The sequence below is a fragment of the Anopheles coluzzii genome, chromosome X, assembly GCF_943734685.1.
Source record: "Anopheles coluzzii chromosome X, AcolN3, whole genome shotgun sequence".
Taxonomy (NCBI): Eukaryota; Metazoa; Arthropoda; class Insecta; order Diptera; family Culicidae; genus Anopheles; species Anopheles coluzzii.
The window spans coordinates 5,772,719-5,792,672 of NC_064669.1; the positions used below are offsets into that span (position 1 = coordinate 5,772,719).

The window sequence follows — 19,954 nt, forward strand, 5'->3', positions numbered from 1 at the left end:
TGCTTTCGATGGGAAAACCTTAGTTGCTTTGGCCATACCTAGATCGTCTCCAGTAGTGGAACTTGGTAAGAAATGAATTAGAAGCACAGATATGTGATTGGAATGCCGGGAAAGCTTGTTTTGCCTGGAATCAAAATCTAGGACGCGAAAATCTAATCCAAATGCACTCGCTGCACCTGTACCAGCGGTTCTGTTGGCAGCTGTATGTATTATCTATCGCCACGCTCCACACCACCAGTGTGACCCGCTACTCCGTGATCAAAATTTCATAAGCTTCCCCCTCCACGCGCTATCCCCGCATATAGCGGCGCGTAGTAGCAGAGCGCGCACACGTGCTTAGCATATTAAGGATGCTGCCACGCTGCCCACGACGCGACACGCGGTTGTCAGATGCAAGCAAACGAACCCTTTTCTCTTTCGTCTGTTGCTTTGGTGTTATTTCGCAATCTTCAACATCAAAAAGAGGCTAAAGGGGAGGGAAGAATCTCCCTCCTCTCCCCCCCCCCCCCCCCCCGCTACGAAACCGATTTGCAAGTGGCCTGATTGATCCCTGATGTCTGATCGATAACGCGAAACTATCTTCCGGTGTGGGTATGAATGTCGCACTCATCGCCTCCCCATCATCTTGGACCATCCGAGCCGTCCTGACGAGATAGGCCCTATCTGCATGTGTTTTTGCTGTTGTTGTTGCTGTTGTTCTTCAATGCCCATATGAACGGCCTGCCTTATGCATGACGGCTTCCGAAGACGCTCTCGGCACAGCACTGTTCGTCTTATCAGTGGAGAGGTGTGTTAGCACAGTTCTCGCCTGCTTTCCGGTTTGCTTTATGGTTGCTGTTCTGTGTGTGTATGTGTGTGTGTGTGTGTGTGAGAGAGAGTATGTGTGTGGGTTTTTTGCTTTTTCTCTCCTCCACCTTATTCAATTCTCGTTCAACTTTCGCAACGAGCAAGAGACACGAAAAGGTTACGAGAGGCGAGCGGCAAGAGCGCGCCAAGGATACGGACACGCGAGACATGCGCATTCGCGACCCTGCCCGTTTATACCTGGGCCTCCCCCCGAAGAACGAGAGGAACCGATAAGCAAGTACAAAAAAAAAGAGGAAAGCACAGGGACAGCAGTGTGTATACCGTGCCCGTCATCGTTATCCGTTATGCTGCCATTAGGAGCACACCAAGCTATTCCAGCGTGAGTCGAGGTGATCCCGTTACTGCTACTGCTGCCAGGCAAAGAGGCAAAGTGCTTTCTACTCCACAACAAAAAAAAAAAAGCCCGTAACTAGCGAAGAAGCTTCCGTGCGCGCCTTTTGGTTCGGTTTTGGGGCTTTAGCGTAGGCTCGCAGTAGCTCGGTACACCTGCAGTGGGATGCTGTGCATTCAGCCAGGAGCGTGCGGGTGCTGGTAGTTCAAGGATGCTGTGCGCTTAGAAATTCGGGTGCCTCGCAAAAATCCATCAGCTGAAGTTCGGCGAAGAATCGGGGAAGCGCGTGTGTGTGTTTGTGCATCGATAGTGTTTCACAAAAGAAGCGTGTCTTCCACAAAAACTGAACACACATAGGTGAAGGTGACTAGTGACCAGCAGCAACATCCCCACACACACACACACACACACACACAGCTCGAGCCCCCAAAAAGACCCACTCCTCTAAAAACACTGTTGCAAAGGTGGTGGTCGCGGTGGTTTGTTGCTCCTAATCGTCCTTTGTGTGACGATTCCGTGGGGCCCAATGGGGGGCGTAGGAACTACGGGTGGAAGGGGAGCGCGAGGTAGGCGATTAGAGGAAGGTCCCCAAGCGCAAGTTGACGCGCAGTCCTGCCCCAACAAAGCTACAGCAGCTACAGTCGATAACAAAAGTCTCTCCTCTGTTCCACTCCAATTTTCCTCCAATGCTCAGCGGGGGGAGGTGAGGTGGTTTGAAAACGGCTCAGTACTAAGTGATAAGGGCAACAGAGGTGGGCTGGAAGGATGTGACCGAATCTGATTGGGGATAGGGGCGAATCGGTACCCGAATCGAGGCAGAATCGCTGGTGTGCCCTTTTTGGAACGGTTTTTCGAACGGGCGGGGACGAGCCTGAGAGTGAGGTGCGACTCTGTGTATTTTCGCGCGCGCGTGTATGTGTGTGTGTGTGTGCCCGATTTCCATGTCCTTTTTTCCGCTGGTTCAACCGAAGGAATAGAAAAAAAGCGAGCAACAAAAGGCAAAGGAAAAGAAAACACCCATCCTTTGTAGGGGGGGGAAAGGTTGGCCTAGAATTTGTACATACCCTAGGCATCTCAAGGCGAGAGGATGCCATTCGGTATCTATTGTGTTGACATAAAAGGGGTTAGCAGCATTCGGTTTTGGTGGTTAGATGTGGCTATCATGTGTGTGTGTGTGAGTGTGAAACAACAAACCGATACCAAAGCAGTGGCACCAAAACTCGGTCACCAATCAAAGAAGCATTAATCATATACAATCCACCATATCCTCCCCGAAGACCTCCCAAAGGATACACGCGGGGACACCTAAGCAGAGGAGTGGACCAACCCAGGGGTCTCCCATACGGAAGGGAAGAACGCAAATCACAAGTGTTAGCAGCCTTTTTCAGTGCCTCCGGTGCAAATGTGTGCAAATTTGGGCAGCAGGGCTGATGTGTGTTGGCTAAGTGTGCTCGATTAATCTAATAATGTTTACATTGGACGGCACTACGAGCTCACGAGACACGCCAACGTGAGCCGCATTCGAGATAGATCGGCCGATGCTGGTAGCGCCGAACGAGCCCGAGTTTCGCCAACTGCAACGGGCTCCCTCCCTCCTTTCCAGGGACATATAATTCAGTTTCATCCTTGGCGGTGGACGGACCGCCAACGGGTGTTGCTGTGTGTTTGGCTGGAAGGCGGGAAGAGCTGGGGAGCGTTAGGAGCGGCATGCTATGTATATATATGTACCGCTACACTCACGAAGAAGCGTGAAGAGGCATCACTTCATGGCGACGAATGGGAACGATGTTTTTGGAGCTGTTGTTTTTTACCTGTTTCGCCCCGCAGAGTTCGTTTCATCTTCGCCTTGAAGCGAATTTGAGACGGTTGAAGAAGTCTCTTCCGCCGGGTCTCGTAATGTGATACGAGAGTTTTGCCCACCCCAAGCGGTGTCTCTTCCACGGACCCTCGTTCCAACCCTCACCGGTCAACGGACTGCAAACAAGGAGTACGCCACTCGCAGCTCAACACACCAACCATTCCTCTTTTTTTTTTGTTTTTACAGGAAACAATGATCACCTCTTGACCAGAGGATATCGATGCGTTCAACCCCCTCCGCTCAACACACCCAACACGATATCATCCAGCAGTCCTTTTTGCCAACTCTCGGTGTGTGTGTTTGTGTGTATTTGTGAGTGTGTGTGTGTGTGCATTTGCAAGATGTTTCTGGGAAATTTCTCTTTAGTTCTGCAACAGTAGGCACTCGAGAGGCTATCACAGATATCTTGCGCCCCAACCAAAAGGAAAAGAACATAATCCGAAGGATTGCGGATTCGTGTGGGAGCGTCAGGTTGGTAAGGTCCGACAAGGAGAGTACAGCCAAGCTTTAGAAACATCGTACGAGAAGCCTGGTACCTGAACCCTGCTCAAACGCAGCTCACAAACCATTCAGGAGTAGGGGAAACCGGGTGTCTTCTAGCGCCTGTTACGAGTTCCCGCTCAAGCCAGAGACACTACAGTACGTGTCACACAGCCTCCGCCAAGCTTAGCCAGCTTCCTAGCGTCGGTAGAGATGCTCCATTGACTAGGTTCGCTACTACAACCACACTGTTGTATCCACAGTCGAGCGACAGCAAACTTCCTCCAGTAAAACGAGGAAATAGGGTGGAGAGGTCGCACAGGAGGCGATATACCTCACGTATAGAGGTTAAGGTTTGCTGGAGAGTTGCTGGTGCGCGCGTGTGTGTCAGGGGAATGCAATGAGGCTACTACACGGTGTATACTTTACGATATTCGCCGTCGTTTCCGGTAAGTTGGGCAGCGTTTGGGCGTACCGCTGTATATATTACACCGCCATCGCGTTCTTGCAGTGTGCGGAGGCAACCCAGACGCCAAGCGGCTGTACGACGATCTGCTCAGCAACTACAATAAGCTGGTGCGCCCGGTAGTGAACGTGACCGATGCGCTCACGGTCAAGATCAAGCTGAAGCTGTCGCAGCTGATCGACGTGGTGAGTAGTAGTAGCCCTCGTCGGTCCGTGTTTTTGCGTTGTCCATTTGGCCGATTGCACCAATGCCCCTGGTTTTGCGTGTTTTTTTATGTCTTTCGGTGATGGTGGTCCCCACAGAACCTGAAGAACCAAATCATGACGACGAACCTGTGGGTGGAGCAGACGTGGTACGACTACAAGCTGAAGTGGGAACCGAAGGAGTACGGCGGGGTGGAGATGCTGCACGTGCCCTCCGACCACATCTGGCGGCCGGACATCGTGCTGTACAACAACGCGGACGGCAACTTCGAGGTGACGCTCGCGACGAAGGCCACGCTCAACTACACCGGCCGGGTCGAGTGGCGCCCGCCGGCCATCTACAAAAGTTCCTGCGAGATTGACGTCGAGTACTTCCCGTTCGACGAGCAGACGTGCGTGATGAAGTTTGGCAGCTGGACGTACGATGGGTTTCAGGTACGCTGCCCCATTGTTGGTAATGATGAACACGTCATCTGAGATGGTTCTGCTCTTGTTTTGGTTTTGTCACTGGGGGGTTTTGGTGTAGGTGGATCTTCGCCACATCGACGAGATGAACGAAACGAACGTCGTCGAGGTTGGGGTCGATCTGTCCGAGTTCTACACGTCCGTCGAGTGGGACATTTTGGAGGTGCCTGCCGTCAGGTGAGTTTGTGGATGCGTGGTGCAGGCCGGTTGGTCGCACAACTAATGTCAACGGGAATTCCCCACTCCTGCCACTCCTACGTTACAGAAATGAAAAGTTTTACACCTGCTGCGACGAGCCGTACCTCGACATCACGTTCAACATTACGATGCGCCGGAAGACGCTGTTCTACACGGTGAACCTCATCATTCCCTGCATGGGCATTAGCTTCCTCACCATACTGGTGTTCTATCTGCCATCGGACAGTGGCGAAAAGGTAGCTCTCCCAGTGCGCCCTGCCAAACCACCCCGGCCGGGCTTTTTTAATGCTCGTTTCCCCCGTACATTTTCCACAGGTATCGTTAAGCATATCCATTCTGCTATCGTTGACTGTGTTTTTCCTGCTGCTGGCGGAAATCATTCCGCCCACCTCGCTGGTGGTCCCGCTGCTAGGCAAGTTCGTCCTGTTCACGATGATACTGGACACGTTTAGGTGAGTTGCTGTTGTGCGCTGTGCTACGGCTGTGGAGGGTTGTGCTTCACTTCCGGCAATTTCCGCCTCAGGCTGCTGCTTGCCGGCGGTAGTGGCAACTCTGCCTGCGGGAAAGATTAAGATAAAATCTATTTCCTGTTCCGGTTTTCCGAAGGAGTCGGTGCTCGTGTAAATGGTTTACGCCTAATCGCGTTAGCGTTATACTCGAAGCGATACTTCTGTGTAAAGATATCGTAAGAGTTTTTTATTAGAAATTTTCCCTTATAACATCTAATTTCCACGTAGAATCAAATATTTACTCTACTGGTCATGAATATTTTATCTTGGACCTGGTACACCTGGAACATATCTGGTAGTGAAAACTCAGAATTGTGTTAATTTATTACATCATTTTTAAACCTTTTACTAAAGTATTCTTCTTCTTCTTTGGCTCAACAACCGTTGTCGGTCAAGGCCTGCCTGTACCCACTTGTGGGCTTGGACTGCCCACTAAAGTATACTTTAATTAAATCTTTGAATGCATTCCTCTTCAACTTATAGTTTTTGTGATGGAATTTTGATTCTTATCTATTTCAAGATTCGATTGTTCATGATTCGCAGCAGTTCAGTTTAACAGCTCATGAATCTTTGAAATTATAGGAATCTTAGATGCTCATTAAAGTTTCATGAGTCTTATCTTGAATGTCTTGAATCTTCAACAACTCAAAACTTTTTAGAGATTTTTGGAGTTAGATGAACCTTGCATTACTCTGTATGAAGAATCTTCGATAGTTTATTACTTTGTTGGGTTATATGAATGAATTTTCGTTAGGGCAGTATAACGAATCTTCGATGGTGCATCACTTTTTGGCGATATATGGTTCTTGGATAGTTCAGATTCATGAATCTGCGACGGAGCATAACTTTTTGAATTTATATGAATCTTGGAAATTTTACCATCATGAATCCTCGATGGAACATATCTTTTCGGAGTTATATGACTCTTCATTAGCTATGTATCATGAATCTGGGTCATCACAGTATCATGATGGTTGACACTTTTTAGAGTTTCATGAATTTTGCTAATTTTAGTAGTATAAATATTCGATGGTTATTCAGGTTTTGCAGCTAGTTGAACCTTCAATAGTTCAGTAGCATTCTATGGTTCATCTCTAGTTTGACATTATATTAACCTTCCATAGCTCAGTATCTTGAATCCTCGATAGTTCATTCATTTTTGAAGTAATATGACACTTCTAATTAGTGTCTACGGTTTGAATCTTCGAATCGAAAATCAGGAACTCACGCACATGCCCACTTATATCGTTCCAGTATATGCGTCACCGTGATCGTGCTCAACATCCACTTCCGGTCGCCGCAAACGCATACGATGGCACCGTGGGTGCGCACCATCTTCATCAACCATCTGCCGAAGCTGCTCGTAATGCGACGCCCAATCTACCAGCCGCTGCATCATTTCAGGTAAGTGTGCCAGCACAGCTCCAACACCACGCGCAACGTGTTTCCGTTCCGTGCAGAGAGAGAGAGAGAGAGAGAACGTGTTAGGCAAGGAGTTAGGAGCGAGTTCACTTCCTCAGTCAACATCCAATGCCCATTATGTCGGACTGGTTCGAGTTAAAAAAAATAGTTTGTCTCTACCCCGACTTTGAATGATACCCCCTCATCCTCCCCCTTCTGGTCGGTATCTGTCGTATCTGAAGTAAGTTATCTTTTCTTTCCGGTCGTTCGCGCACAGTGCCGCCTCTCAGCGGTTCATGCTGCGCTCGTGCAACAGCCTCGGTGATCATATTCCGCCACTTCCGCCCACGATCGCGTTCGATCCGTCGGTACTGCTCGATCACCATTTGCTCGATTCCAGCGAAAGGTAAGGGTAAGGGTTGCGATGATGATGCAGAAGGCTTCAAGGGGTCGCTACGAGCGCCCTCTGGTCTGGTCCGATACCTGTAGATACCATTGCCATTTTGCTGTGTTAATGTTTTGCTCGTTGTTTAATGTTGTACCGTTGTTTGGGGCGTGTGCCGACACTGCTCCCCGCGGTGGGATCTCCAACGTCATCGTTCCGGTGATGGTGCCTGGTGTGCGAGTTATGCATCGTTTCCTGTCTGCCCGCTGCCTGAATATCCCGCTTAATGTCTCCCAGTATGTTTTTTTTCTTCTTCTTTCGTTCTTTCTTTCGGTGGAATGTGTTGATGTAGATGTACAGTTTACAGCTGCAGCCAGAGCTGCTCGATCCATCCAATCAAACCAACCGGTGGCCACGTGGCAGCAATCCGTCCATCCAGCAAAGCATTCTGTTCCACCTCATTCCATAACCTCAACCATCTGTACATACAACCATTGTTTCGTATCGCATGACATGCCCATCGCCATCAAGCGCCTACTAGTTTTTAAATGTAATTGTCTGTGTGTGTGTTTTATGTGTGCGTGTGTGTTTGTTCCTAAATTCCTTTATTCGGTACCCAGTGTTCCGGATGCAGTGATGGTCCACATTTCAGTGTTCAGTCCACGCAGACATCCGAATTCGGCCTGTGCGAGCTTCATTACTGTAAAGATGTAAATATTTTGTTTACATGCCTCCTGCGTGCTAGCTGTCTTTCGTTTCGTTGTTCCTGTTCTTTAAAATCACATCCATCACACACCGACCTGTAATGGGCTGTAGGTGCGGGTGCTGTATGAGATCCTTCCCGGTGCGCCTTGGTGTATTCCTGCTTGTTTTGTTTTAGTAGTGAGTGGTGTGTCATTAATTTTTTAAGCAATCCAATCGCTTGGATGGCCCAGCACGTCATCATCCCCCCCCATTAAAACCCCCTTTATCTCGGTGTTGCAACATCCGGCTCCGGTTGCGGAATGCATCTCCCAAGCCCACATTTTTCCCCCATTGTACGCATGTTAACTAAATAATTCTTGCTTCTTGCCATGCGACCCATCTCTATCCCTGGGGGGGAAAACGGACGTCGCAGCCTCAACACCTGCCGATTGCACGGCAGCCCAACGCACCTGCACAATCATCGGTCGGGCGGGGGCGGTCGGCACCATCACCACCATCACCACAGTGCGCTGGTGCGCGGCATGGACCTGATGGACGATATGCCGCTACCGTATCACGACCACAACCATCACAACTCGCCCATGTCCCCGATCAACTTCAATCTGCTGAGCGCGGCCAGCACGGCGGTGCCGAACCCGGCCGCCACCAACGCCACCGCCAACTCCACCACGACCGGGGCGGGCGGTTTGCTCGATCCGAACAGCAACTTCCACAAGAGCCTGGCGGCGGCCAACACGAACGACAGCAAGACAGGCACCGGCAACCTGCTGCTCAAGACGGCGGGCGCCACCGGCCACCTGAGCTGCTGCAACAGTCTGTTCCTGAACGATCTGCAGCAGGCGGCGGCAGTGACGACCGGGGCGACCACCGCGGATCTGCTGCTCGGCGACAACGGGGTCGCCGTACCGCTCAACAACAATCTGCCCACGAACGTGCTGCCGAGCGGGATGATCATCAACACGACCGACACCGGCACGACGGTACCGGCGGGCGGCGGGAAGGGCGACAAGACCGGCCCGAACCGGAACCGGTGGCTGGAGTGTCCGGAGCTGACCAAGGCGATGGATGGCGTGACGTACATTGCGGACCATACGCGCAAGGAGGAGGAAAGCTCCAGGGTGGGTAGAGAGTGATTGCAAAAGGCTGCAAAGGCAAGCTTATTCTACTCCTGTTTACGATACTGATACGGCCAACTGAACTCCAAAGGCTCGAAATCCCCTCGAGTGGAATAGAATACGCCTGAATGTCTAGTGTTGGGTGCGTTATGTTTCTTCTGATAAGATTCACCCGTTCAGGAGTCTTTTGTTTCGTATCAGGAGCCTTAAGATACGTTGAATCTATGAGGATCTTGTAATTTTTCAAAGAATCTTTGTTATGGATCTTGGGACGTAGAATTAGACATATTGAAGAGTGCGTGATTTTTTGCAAATTTTAAATTTGCGATATTGGAGGACCTGAGAGGAAGTTCAAGTTAGTGCATCTTTTCTGATCACCTCTTCTCTTGGCTATAATCATCTCATGACCATCTTTTGGCTATAATTATCGCTTAGGTTTTCAAAACAAGGTATAAACGTTTGTATTAGTGTCCCAGATATGTGAAAAAGTACGGTAGCTCGTACCAAGTAAAGCTAACTTCAATAATTGAATATTCATTTGAACTTTTGGAGATACAACAATCATTGCATCATTAACTGTTGGAGGATCATAAACCTCTTTCATAGCCAACTTCATACATCTAACAAGAGACATTCATAGTTATTATCCCTACATTCATGTATCTTTTGATAAAAGAAAATCACTACATTCCGGATCGTGAAGATACATTCCGGTTCCAGAGTGACGCACCGTTAACCAAGAGCTTCAATATTTATCATACCTACTTACACCTTTCTTATCCATCAGGTCAAGGAGGACTGGAAGTACGTCGCGATGGTACTCGACCGACTGTTTCTGTGGATCTTCACGATAGCGGTCGTGTTCGGTACGGCCGGTATCATACTGCAGGCGCCAACGCTGTACGACACACGCGTCCCGATCGACATCAAAATGTCGGAGATTGCGACCACGACGGCGAAGCCTTACATCGCCAAACCGATACTATAATGTGTGTTAGATTGCGTCCGACAAGCGAGTTTACGGGATCGCCGCCATCTGGTGGCAAATGGGTGAAGATGGAAATTCCTGCACCTACCAACCACACGTAACCTACTGGCACGTTCACACACACACACAGACACACACACACACACATAGTACACACCCAACATGAACACATTTTCGTGATTGTTACAACACAAACACGTACAGATGCACACGCACGCACACACAAGCATGCACTCTTGGCATGCCGCGGAGGGTTTAGGGTGAATATGATAATTGGCTAGTAGTGAATTATTCTAAGTAGTACTTTTTTAATGGAAAACAACAACAAAAAAAAAACATCCACATCAACCTGACACGTGACATTACTCTCACTCCTTCGAAAAGCGCACTTAAAAGCCCGCACACCGACACACCTACACCACTACATAGTAACTCGTGCACCGGATGTAAACGCGGTGCAAGCACACTTACTAGCACTAGCAGACCAATCTCTAAACTATAACTCTCAATTTCATCGCTTACGACATACACACATACATGTACACCAACACAGACCAACACAGACACGTGTACCGTGCTTTCCGTGCGTTTGAGTTTCGTCTTAGTGCTGTTAGCTGACAGGGCTGTCACTTATTTGTAAAGCCAGACGCGCGCACCCGATAAGCACGTGTCGGCAGCAGCAGCAGCAGCAGCGCGGTGGATTACGAAAACAAACTACCCGCCATACTCGTGCGCATTTGGCGACCGATCAAAATGGCACCACGCGAGCGTTCGGTTCTCTACTTGCCGGTTGGTTGAGTTCAGGAAGCTATGTCACACACTTTACGCTTAATCTCTCTTACAATGGAGCAGCATGTACCACAACTACTACTACTACTATTACTACTACTACTATTATTACTACTACTATTACTACTAGGACTTCAGCATGTACTTAGCGAAGTAAACGGTCTTAGACAAGATGGTGGCGGAACTGTCAAAAAAGGGTGGCGTCGTAAACGCGCACGACGAACGCGTTATCACGCTTTTCTAGCTCGAAATTTCGTTCGTTTATATCACCCACACACGCGTTCGTGCACGTTTCAGCCCCCCACCCGCTAGGAGTCATTCGGTTTTGGTAGGAGCCTGCTGGTTCGCAGGAAGTTGTTTAACAATTGGTTACGATTTTACTCTCTCGCAACGTCCGTTCTATGCTAGATTTTTATTAGACGTGCCCCCCCCACAACTCGACTAGAGTCGTTTTTTAAAAGCAAAACAAGCAAACAAACAAACAAAAAACGATCGAATTAGGGGCAGGAGCAAAACAAACCGTTAATCGATAAGCAACCGCGCGACACATACGTAACAGTGGCACACAGGAGAGCAAGGAAAGCAAAAGCGTGTTTTTCACGCGAGGGCAAAGTGTGGCGATTTAAGAGGGGGGAGGGGGGGGAGGAAGCAAAAACCGCAAAAACCAAATCCAACAACACTGCTAACCACGAGAGCCGGCACGGAACACCACGGCGAGTAACCCATTTCCAAGGACTTTGCTGGCTAGGGACGGTGAGGGATTTGCTAGTACAATTCGCAAGCACAAATCCAAGTAGCACAAGTTAGATCGTCTTTTTACTATTCCCAGATGTCTCTCTCTCACACATACACACACACACACACATACACTATTCTGCACCTTAATGCTGAAAGTGGTTACAACAAATCGATTGACAGCCATTCGGGACGGGCCCGATTGTGGATTGTGTCCTTTTCCCAAACCTCGTCCCAGCACTCAGGTCCACGGGAAAACGTTATTCGCTCACGCTTAAACGGTGTACTATACGGTATCGCAGGAGATCCTCATACACACACACACATACACACACACAAAACACACACGGCATCATGTTACCATACAGACTCGCGCAGAAAATTATCTCACAAATCAGTAACTGTTTAGAAAGCATACACGCGCTCGTTTTCCATAATTCATAGATTTGCGGCTCGCTTGGAGCAAAATACAACAAACAAAACCAAACAAAAAAAAAAACAAAAACGCCGAATTATTAACGTTTCAACGAAAATATAGATATATGAGAGTCTAGCAGAGCAGTGCGCTATAGGCTGCAGCAACAAAAAGATGCGAATAAAAAAAAAAAGCGGAGGAGAACGGTATTACGTAGGCAGAACGCGTCAGACAGAGCAGACAACCTAACACACAGAGAGAACGTAGAAACTAGAGGATTGATTTTTTTTTATAATAACGAAAAAAAACCAAACAAACCCATTCGAAGTATTCAGCAGATAGTGGGAAGACAGAGGGAACGATTCACAAAATAACTATAATAGTAATCAAGCAGTAGGGCAAAACGGGCAACGAAACGTAACGTGAACTAATGCTCAAAACAAAACAAAAAAAAAACAAAATGGAACAATCCACAAATCGTCGACGCAATTTGTCGCGCTTAGGGAGAGAGAGGAAGAGAAAAGGACGAAGAGAGAGATAGTGTGTGTGTGTGAGAGAGAGAGAGAGAGAGATAGAGAGAGACAGATCGAGATCGTGTATTTCGATCATCTCGAAAGAAGATCCGCTTTCGATGCGTGTACGACCGCAGCAGGACAGTACCTCAAAACGAAACGATTATGTGGTTAGTGTGGGAGGTGAAACGGGGTGCGCGGGCCGGATAGGGGGGGGTGGGGGGGATAGCTATCCAGTGGCCGCACCGGTGGTCACCAGCGGAGGGAGCGATCCGAACACAACCAAAACCAAGAGACAAATTGAAACAAACGAAACATGATATGAGCGGGAGAGGAAGCATGGGGAACCATAGTTAACTTATGAACAAACAAACAAAAAAAAAGAAAGAAAGAACAAAACAAGCTAGCATAAATATATTAAAAGCAGACAAACAACAGCAACCACAACAACAACAACAACAACAAAAAAGAATATCTAAAATAAAAGACAAAAATATCATACACAAAATACTAGATGGAACGATTAATCTTCCAAACCATCGTTGTTATTGGGCCACTCAGTCGCCACCAATTCACCACCACCAGCGAGTACACATGAAGAAAACAGTCAAACCTTTTTTTTGAGCGGGGGAGCAAATCAATCGTTGTATTGTAAACCCTATACATAGCAATATGCCATCCTTCTGCGCGCGTACAAGATTTTTTTTTACAGCCAAATTTCCCCTCCGTCTACCCTGCTCGGTTGGTAAATGGGAAATTTTTATGTCTTGGGTTGCCACCCCCCCCCCCCCTCTCCCCTTCCCCCTAATCCCCTGCCAGTCGCTTTCTAAACTAGGCGCGCTCGGTCGGCCAATCGATAAATTAATGATTTGCGTTATTCTAGTGTTTGCCGCTAGCTTCGTTTCCTGTTATTCGATGAATTACGTTCCTTGCTTTGCGTTACAGGAATGGAAATCTGAGGATAAGTGGGACAGCAACAAGAGAGACGGAGATGGGGCATAAATAATGGTCGCTCGGGAACAGGAAAGGATGTGGAGGATGAAACATACAAACAGACATGTACACACACACACATACACACACACATGAAGTTACAGTTCTTTCGGTCGAGATCACATGTTCACATGAATTAGGATAATGGTTGAGAGCTTCGCTAGCTGCCCTAGCCTGGTTAAGGGTTACGCTTACGCCTCTAATCCTGATGCTCCAGCGACGCCTTGTTTTCTCGCATCTTTTTAAGCTTTCGCTTTAAAGTGAGCACACCTGCGGAGCACGAAAAGGATTAGTGAGAATGTTGGTTTTTGTTGTTGTTGCGTCCTATTTTGCGTCGGGAAGTACAGGCCCGCCACTTACACTTGATCGTCTGGTAGGCGGTCTTTGCGGACACATCGGTGAGCGTTACTTTGTTAACTTTCTCTTTGCTAAAGAGACGGATAAAGGAATTGCATTAGAGAATAAATCTGGGGACTGAGTCAGTACACCGAAAGAGAATGAAATTGAAATACGAAGCGCCCTAAATAACTGCAACGCCATGGATGGATGTCCCATTACGTAGCTGCATCGGTCCGTAATGCTCCATTCTCCGGCCAGAAAAGCTCCTAAACACCTTACGGTGCGTGGCAAAAACCGTAAGCAAATATTTACCTTTCATGCAGCTTTAGCTCGAGGTAGGCCTGTTTGAGGTTGCGAAAGTGGCGAAAGTTTTGCCAGTCATCGGACAGTATGCAGCGGAAGGCGGACCCACCGCCGGCACAGTCGTGCGGGTGCAGATGGTAGATTTTGTGGTACAGCAGCTTCAGCAGCGGCGAGTTCCACACGCACGAGCAGTACCACAGCCAGTAGCACACCTTGAGCGGGAGCAGCTCGCGACGCGCGTATAGCGTCGGTATCAGGAACTCGAACGGCAACAGATTCAGAAACAGATAGATCCTGCAAGAGAGATAGCGAGAGCAATTGTGTTGTCAGCGTCACGTAGTCAATTGTGATAATCAGAGGTGGTACTCAAAACGATTGCTGTGACCAATGCATGCTGCGTGACATTTTTGCGACACAACGCTTGGTCAGTCACTATGTCATGACTTTTTTACTGCAAAATATCACTGACATAGTCATGACAAATTCCGGCTGAAACAAAATCATGTCAGCGTCACGAGCTCTACTGTGATGTCACCATGCATGTGATTAATCCTTCAACTTTTTGGGTCTTACTCCCTCATAATCACAGTTGTGTACGTGAGCAGACTTGAATTTCGTTTGAGTCATGAGTGTTGGTGACTGAAATAGTGGTATAGGGCAGCATTGATTGTGTTTGCTCCGGCATTAAACTCAGCTTGTCAGTCAGAGTATCGCATTTAACTCAAGCATTCGCAGGTCGTTTTCGGCATGCCATGGCACACATTCATCGGGTATCAGCAATGAGCATTAAGCTACCACGGATATGTTCATTGTTTACGTTGGTGAACATGTCGTGATGCTCATGACATTTTGCAGTACTGACTGCAACACGCACCCCTCCCTCTTACCAGGTGCCACACTTGAGCAGCGCAAACGTTGTCAACCATTGGGGCTGGACCGTCCGGGAGGCGGCCAGCAGGAACGCTTCCTCGCCCGCGCCATACACCGCCAGGTACAGGTTGAGCAGGATGCTATAGTTTTCGAGCCGCAGCGCGAAGCAGCATAGCAGCAGGGCGGCATTGAGCGCACCGGAAAACGCGACCGAATAGTCGCCCCGGGACAGCTGCGTGACCGTGGTGAGCACGCGGTACGATACCAGCACGACCGTCACGATCTCGAACTTGGCCGGGTCGCACGCCGTGGCAAAGATGGCATTGATGTACTGGGGGAAGTATTTGCCGGTCTCGCGCATCACCTCCGGCCGGATCAGCAGCGCCTGGTAGAGCAGCAGGAAGATGGTGGCGCTCGCGTAGAAGCATATGTTCCACAGGTGCTGCACGGTCGGGCCATGCCGGTGGGCCTTGACGCGCCCCAGACGCAACAGTCGCTGCGGGAAAGTGGGAACAGTTAGGTGGTGACGGGCGTGTGCTTGAGGGCTTACTTACCACGACCAGGCGCCGGAACTGCACGAACACGAGCCCGAGCAGGCAGCTCAGCCAGAAGATGCTGTTCAGCGTTTCGCGGAAGCTGTGCTCGGACGAAAGAAGCCACGAGCGGAGGGAACGCAGCTGCAGCAGCACCATCGCGCGCACACAATTCTGTTTCGCTGTTTGCTGCACCCGGACACTACCGGAATGGTTTGCACATTGATTTGGAATTGGCCGAAACAACCGAAAGGGACACCGGAACACCGGGGGTTTTGGTAAACGGAACGGGAAATGTTGGGTGAAAAGAGCGACCAACCACACAAACGCGACTGAACAGAGCTTTCGTTTTTGTGCGTTTTTTTTTTTTGACGTTTTGCCCCTTGCTTGTCAGACGGTTGTTGCGGCGAAGGTAATTTTCACACCACGGTGGCTTTGGTCCGCCCGGTTGCCCGGCAACGGCACAACCACGGGCACACGGGATGTGCTAGTTAGCGGACCGCCCGCTTGCTTTGCTCCCCGCACGAAAACAGATGGAGCTGAGCTGGTGGGCAACAGCTTCGCTGACAGCTGATCGATTCCATGCAAACATAAACAAACCACCTGCCAGTTATGGTACGGCGGGGCGTTTGGAAACATGATTTTGAGGGGCATTTTTAATGGAAAATGAACACTTTATTTAAATGGGAATGAATTTCATTGCGAGCGCACTAATTGAATAGTAATTCAAGTGAAAAAAGACACGGAGAAAATTAACATACAATAATGCTTCCACTGCTCTGTTGACAGTTAACCCTTGGATGTACATGACACACATTCAATTGGAATTTTCAAATACAAACCGTTATTACAATGTTTTTAATTAATTTTCTTATCTCTTTTGCCACATCACACCGTTTCGTATTCCCTTTTTATTTATTTTAATGTCGCATCACAAGCGTAACAAAAATTAAAAAAAGAGAAAAACGCCATGTAGATGGATCTTCGTGTAGCGGATTTGGTTACTTTTTGTAAAAACTGTGTTGTACACTTATTTGAGTGGTATAAAATGAAAAACATTTCCCAAGTGCCACAAATCCACTAAACGACCACTAAACGGGTTCTAAACGGCTCACGTTCTCAACCTAAATGGAATCTAAAAAGACTTCGTTTAGCAGACGGTGAACTAGTGATGCATTCTAAAAATAGCAAAAAAAAAGCTAGTGGCGCCATTTGTTGGTGGGATATACCCAACCAGTGGATCACTTTATTCGCTTTATTTATGTACTGTCATATGGTTTCGCATTGAAGTTATGCATCGCTAGAACTAGAACGGCGATAAGAATGTTAAAATACTAGACTCCAATGTGAACCATTTGTACAGAAGCAAGTGAGAATTTAATAACAAAAGTTAGAAAGCTATATACGCCATTATTAAATGAAGTTAGACGAAACACAATGCAACAAAAGGATAGCAATATAATGATGAGTTATAAAACGCCATCTATTGAGCAAATCACTCAAGCTATGGAGCTATTGGTAAAATAGAAACAACAAACTTACCGGCAACATTCGCTTAGAGTCTTTGCGTCGTAATTGAATGATGAATTTGGCATCAGTTCGGAATTTAATCGCATCATGGGATTTGTACAATTCTGCTGTTTTTTTTTTAAAGTGTGTATTTACTTGCAAACAACGATGAAATTGGACTTTCCGCGTGTGTTTCTGTTTTGTAGTACGAATCGGGAGAAATTAAAAACGTTGAATTATGATTTCTCATCTGACATCCGTCACACATCCCTGCCTATGACTCTAATAAGGCACCTTGCTCGATGCCAGTCCTTTGATTATCTGGCCCTCTTCCTCCCTCCCCCACACCCATGCCCTACTCCCCGTGATCGCTACATCCTCGCTGCGCAGGCTCACCTCCCTTACTGCAACTTTACCCGTGAGGGCCGCAAGAAAAGGAGGCTTGAAGCAGGGCGAACGTTTAGTTGTGTCAGTTTTCCGGGAGGAAGGGGGGGGGGGGTGGTCAGGCTCCGCACATCGATCCGTAGTAATTATCATCGTAAGATTACATTAGAACTCAACAATACTCAAGATAAAATAACATCTTATTTTTGCTCTTTCGCAATCCCATCCCCACTAATACAGCAAACGTGATCTGCATGATTACGAATTGCTCCCTGTCCCCCTGTCCCCTCTGCTCCTCTATGTAGGAACGTGTGCAAGGCTCGTGTGCTGTGACTTGCGCACCGATTTTTCCGATGTGTGAACATGTGCGTTGTATGTGTTGTGTATGTGTGTTTGTGTGTCCACTGCAACAAAACCGTTGCAGTGCGGTCTGGGAAGAAAAAAACACTGTGTGTGTGTGCCATTGCCAGCACAGCAGCAGATTTCAACATTCACCACACAATCGCTTGCTTTTAACTATATACAAAACTAATAGTTGTAAAACGTTTTCCTTCTCTTTCTCTCTATTCCATTCTTTTCTGTTCAAATTCAATTGGACGTATCGTCTGTATGGATTGTTCTATTCGTTTTCTCACCTTTTCGTTTCTCTTTCGCCTGTTCTTACTTGCACGATGTTAATGTTTACTTCAAGTTAGCTTGATTTTACTTTTACAACCTGCTGTATCGTATTCCTGTTATTCTTGTTTTCCCCTCTAAACGTGCTAAGTTTATGTTGCTTTACCCACTTCGATCTCATATATTACTCTCCTTCTCTCTCTATATATATATCGCTCTCTCACTCACACTTTATTTCCGTTCTAACATCTCCGTTTCTATAGAAACCTTAATAACAAAAAAAAACTTAGAATACGTTTATATAATGTATTGCTTATAACGTAGGCTTCTCGTAACAGAGGAACGTGTGTCGGGGCCCGTTTCCCACAGCCCTCTCACGCTGCTCCCTCACGGCATGCATTTATGCCCGCTTCTGCTTTACTGTCCTGCCCGCTCATTGGCTGCATTGACCCATTTAACCCTCTATAGTCGCAACTGTGTTTTCGTTATTCAATACCCCTTCCTTGCGATTTGAGCTTGGCTCCTACAGCACTTTTACATGCACACGCACAGACACACACACACACATATACGCACACATCGGAATGCGGAATAGTGAACTTTCCCCTCCCCTTCCGTTATCTATCCCCCAAAACGGAAGGAGGCAACGGAAGGAGGGTTTCTCTTTCTGTCCGTCTCGCTCGCCCGCTGCTGCTGTCCCCCTTAGCACTCCGACTTGTCCTCCTCGACCAGCAGCTGCGTGTCCTTGCCCGTGTCGTGCATCGAAGGGTTAAGCTCCTTCGGACGCAGATTTAGCTGGGGCGACGTTTTATGCGTGATGCTGCTCGGCGCCAGGATGGCCGACACCGGCTCTGTGAACGGTCCGGTCGACAGGGACGAACCTTCCTTCCTGCCGTTCAGCTTGCCCACATCCGACGGCACTTCGTAGATGTCTAGGGGAGGAGGAACAGTAGAACATACAGATCAGTACGTGACACTACGCTACGTCACCTCCTGCTCGAATACGTACCCGAGGGCATATTACTGGTCGGCATCGGATCGGAACCGGCCTGGACGGCATCGTACATCGGGTTGCTAAAGTCTGTGTTCTTGTTGTTGAGCGTATCGAGACTGTAGCCATCGAGCGGGGTAACGGCGGTGCCGGCGGTGGTGCCGGTGGCGGCGCCACCGGGCACACCCGGCAGCCGCTGGGCGGACGGGAACTCGGACGAATTGAACTCCACGTTCGTGCCGGGACGGAACGAGACGCTCTGGGACGAGCTGAGGCTCGGTTTGCCACTGTAGGTAGGATGACAGGAAGTAAAGTGTGTGTCGTTATGATTTTGCGAATTATGTCATGACTATGTGGATGTATGAATATAGTATCCCCAATAAACTGGATGCATGGAAGTCCTCATTATGAAAGACACTAGAATATTCTAGAAATGTATGAATTCTTCCGGATGACTCAAGTTCCTTCAGGAAATTGATAAGTTTTTGTTTTGATCAATTTCAGTAGGCTGGAATCTATTCAGAATTATGAATTTACATCAAGATTCGCACAAACTCACAAACTAGTATGCTCACGAATTTTTAATGAACGCGATCCTTGAAGAAATTCACGAATCTTGCATCATTTACTATTTAAATTTCCTAAATGTGTGTTGGAATTATGAGTATGAATCGAAATCCTAACATATTTTGGAAAGGTTTACAAATATCCAAGATATTAGCCCTGAAGAGCCATGATACTTGAAGAAATTCATGAATCTTTGACTCATGAATGACAGGAGGCTAATCCATCTTCCTGTAATTATTCAGAATAATTGAGTTTGATTCCAGATTTTCCCATTTTCTTGAATGATCCTGAATCTTCAAGGTATTTTCCCAGAAGAGCTCGAGGATATCGGTGAATCTTGCTTTATCTGCTAGTACCACTTCCTAAATGTATTCAGAGTAGGGAGTTTGATTCCAGATTTCCGCAACTGTTTGAATACTCATGAATCT

General features: G+C 47.8%; 4 protein-coding genes across 17 annotated transcripts in view; 2 read left to right on the forward strand and 2 right to left on the reverse strand.

The window, feature by feature from the left end:
- The first annotated feature begins 524 nt into the window (after window positions 1-524).
- Window positions 525-11,280, forward strand: LOC120958413 (acetylcholine receptor subunit alpha-like). Of its 8 annotated transcripts, none has more exons than XM_049606463.1 (11): window positions 525-1,186; window positions 3,243-3,985; window positions 4,048-4,187; window positions 4,305-4,640; window positions 4,732-4,847; window positions 4,936-5,104; window positions 5,184-5,320; window positions 6,632-6,781; window positions 7,056-7,184; window positions 8,308-8,986; window positions 9,771-11,280. In XM_049606463.1, the coding sequence occupies exons 2-11, from the start codon at window positions 3,937-3,939 to the stop codon at window positions 9,969-9,971; spliced, it is 2,106 nt and encodes a 701-aa protein (XP_049462420.1). In that variant the 5' UTR covers window positions 525-1,186; window positions 3,243-3,936; the 3' UTR covers window positions 9,972-11,280. The 8 variants fall into 8 exon arrangements, with proteins under 8 accessions (XP_049462420.1, XP_040237168.2, XP_040237158.2 ...); XM_040381234.2 differs by having other exon boundaries at window positions 526-1,196; window positions 8,281-8,986; XM_040381224.2 differs by having other exon boundaries at window positions 526-1,186; window positions 8,281-8,986.
- Window positions 3,368-19,954, forward strand: part of LOC120961686 (uncharacterized) — a 395,308-nt gene continuing 378,721 nt past the window's right edge. The window contains exon 1 of the mRNA XM_049606921.1: window positions 3,368-3,378. The gene's annotated coding sequence lies outside the window, so the exon portion shown is untranslated. The remainder of the gene's footprint in view (window positions 3,379-19,954) is intronic.
- LOC120958464 (uncharacterized) lies at window positions 11,602-16,051 on the reverse strand. Its single transcript, XM_040381300.2, has 5 exons — window positions 15,482-16,051; window positions 14,945-15,423; window positions 14,067-14,351; window positions 13,776-13,843; window positions 11,602-13,685 (listed from the first exon to the last, which is right to left on the reverse strand). Exons 1-5 carry the CDS (start codon window positions 15,617-15,619, stop codon window positions 13,615-13,617), a joined length of 1,041 nt encoding a protein of 346 aa, XP_040237234.2. The 5' UTR covers window positions 15,620-16,051; the 3' UTR covers window positions 11,602-13,614.
- The window catches only part of LOC120948455 (low-density lipoprotein receptor-related protein 2), a 52,054-nt gene continuing 49,198 nt past the window's right edge, over window positions 17,099-19,954 (reverse strand). For all 7 annotated transcript variants that reach the window (XM_040364827.2, XM_049606169.1, XM_040364836.2 and 4 more), the window contains 2 exons: window positions 18,978-19,246; window positions 17,099-18,900 (listed from right to left, as the gene is read on the reverse strand). In XM_040364827.2, the coding sequence (XP_040220761.2) occupies window positions 18,671-18,900; window positions 18,978-19,246 (499 nt within the window). In that variant the 3' untranslated portion in view covers window positions 17,099-18,670. The remainder of the gene's footprint in view (window positions 18,901-18,977; window positions 19,247-19,954) is intronic.

Excerpts from the sequence above, each read along its gene's own strand:
- LOC120958413 (XM_040381234.2), top strand. The coding sequence starts at position 3,937 with ATGAGGCTACTACACGGTGTATACTTTACGATATTCGCCGTCGTTTCC. Across the intron at positions 4,848-4,935 it reads TTGGAGGTGCCTGCCGTCAG|AAATGAAAAGTTTTACACCT; the intron begins GTGAGTTTGTGG and ends CCTACGTTACAG. Across the intron at positions 5,321-6,631 it reads ATGATACTGGACACGTTTAG|TATATGCGTCACCGTGATCG; the intron begins GTGAGTTGCTGT and ends ATATCGTTCCAG.
- LOC120958464 (XM_040381300.2), bottom strand. The coding sequence starts at position 15,619 with ATGGTGCTGCTGCAGCTGCGTTCCCTCCGCTCGTGGCTTCTTTCGTCC. Across the intron at positions 14,352-14,944 it reads CTGCTCAAGTGTGGCACCTG|GATCTATCTGTTTCTGAATC; the intron begins GTAAGAGGGAGG and ends TCTCTCTTGCAG. Across the intron at positions 13,844-14,066 it reads GAGCTAAAGCTGCATGAAAG|CAAAGAGAAAGTTAACAAAG; the intron begins GTAAATATTTGC and ends CCGTCTCTTTAG.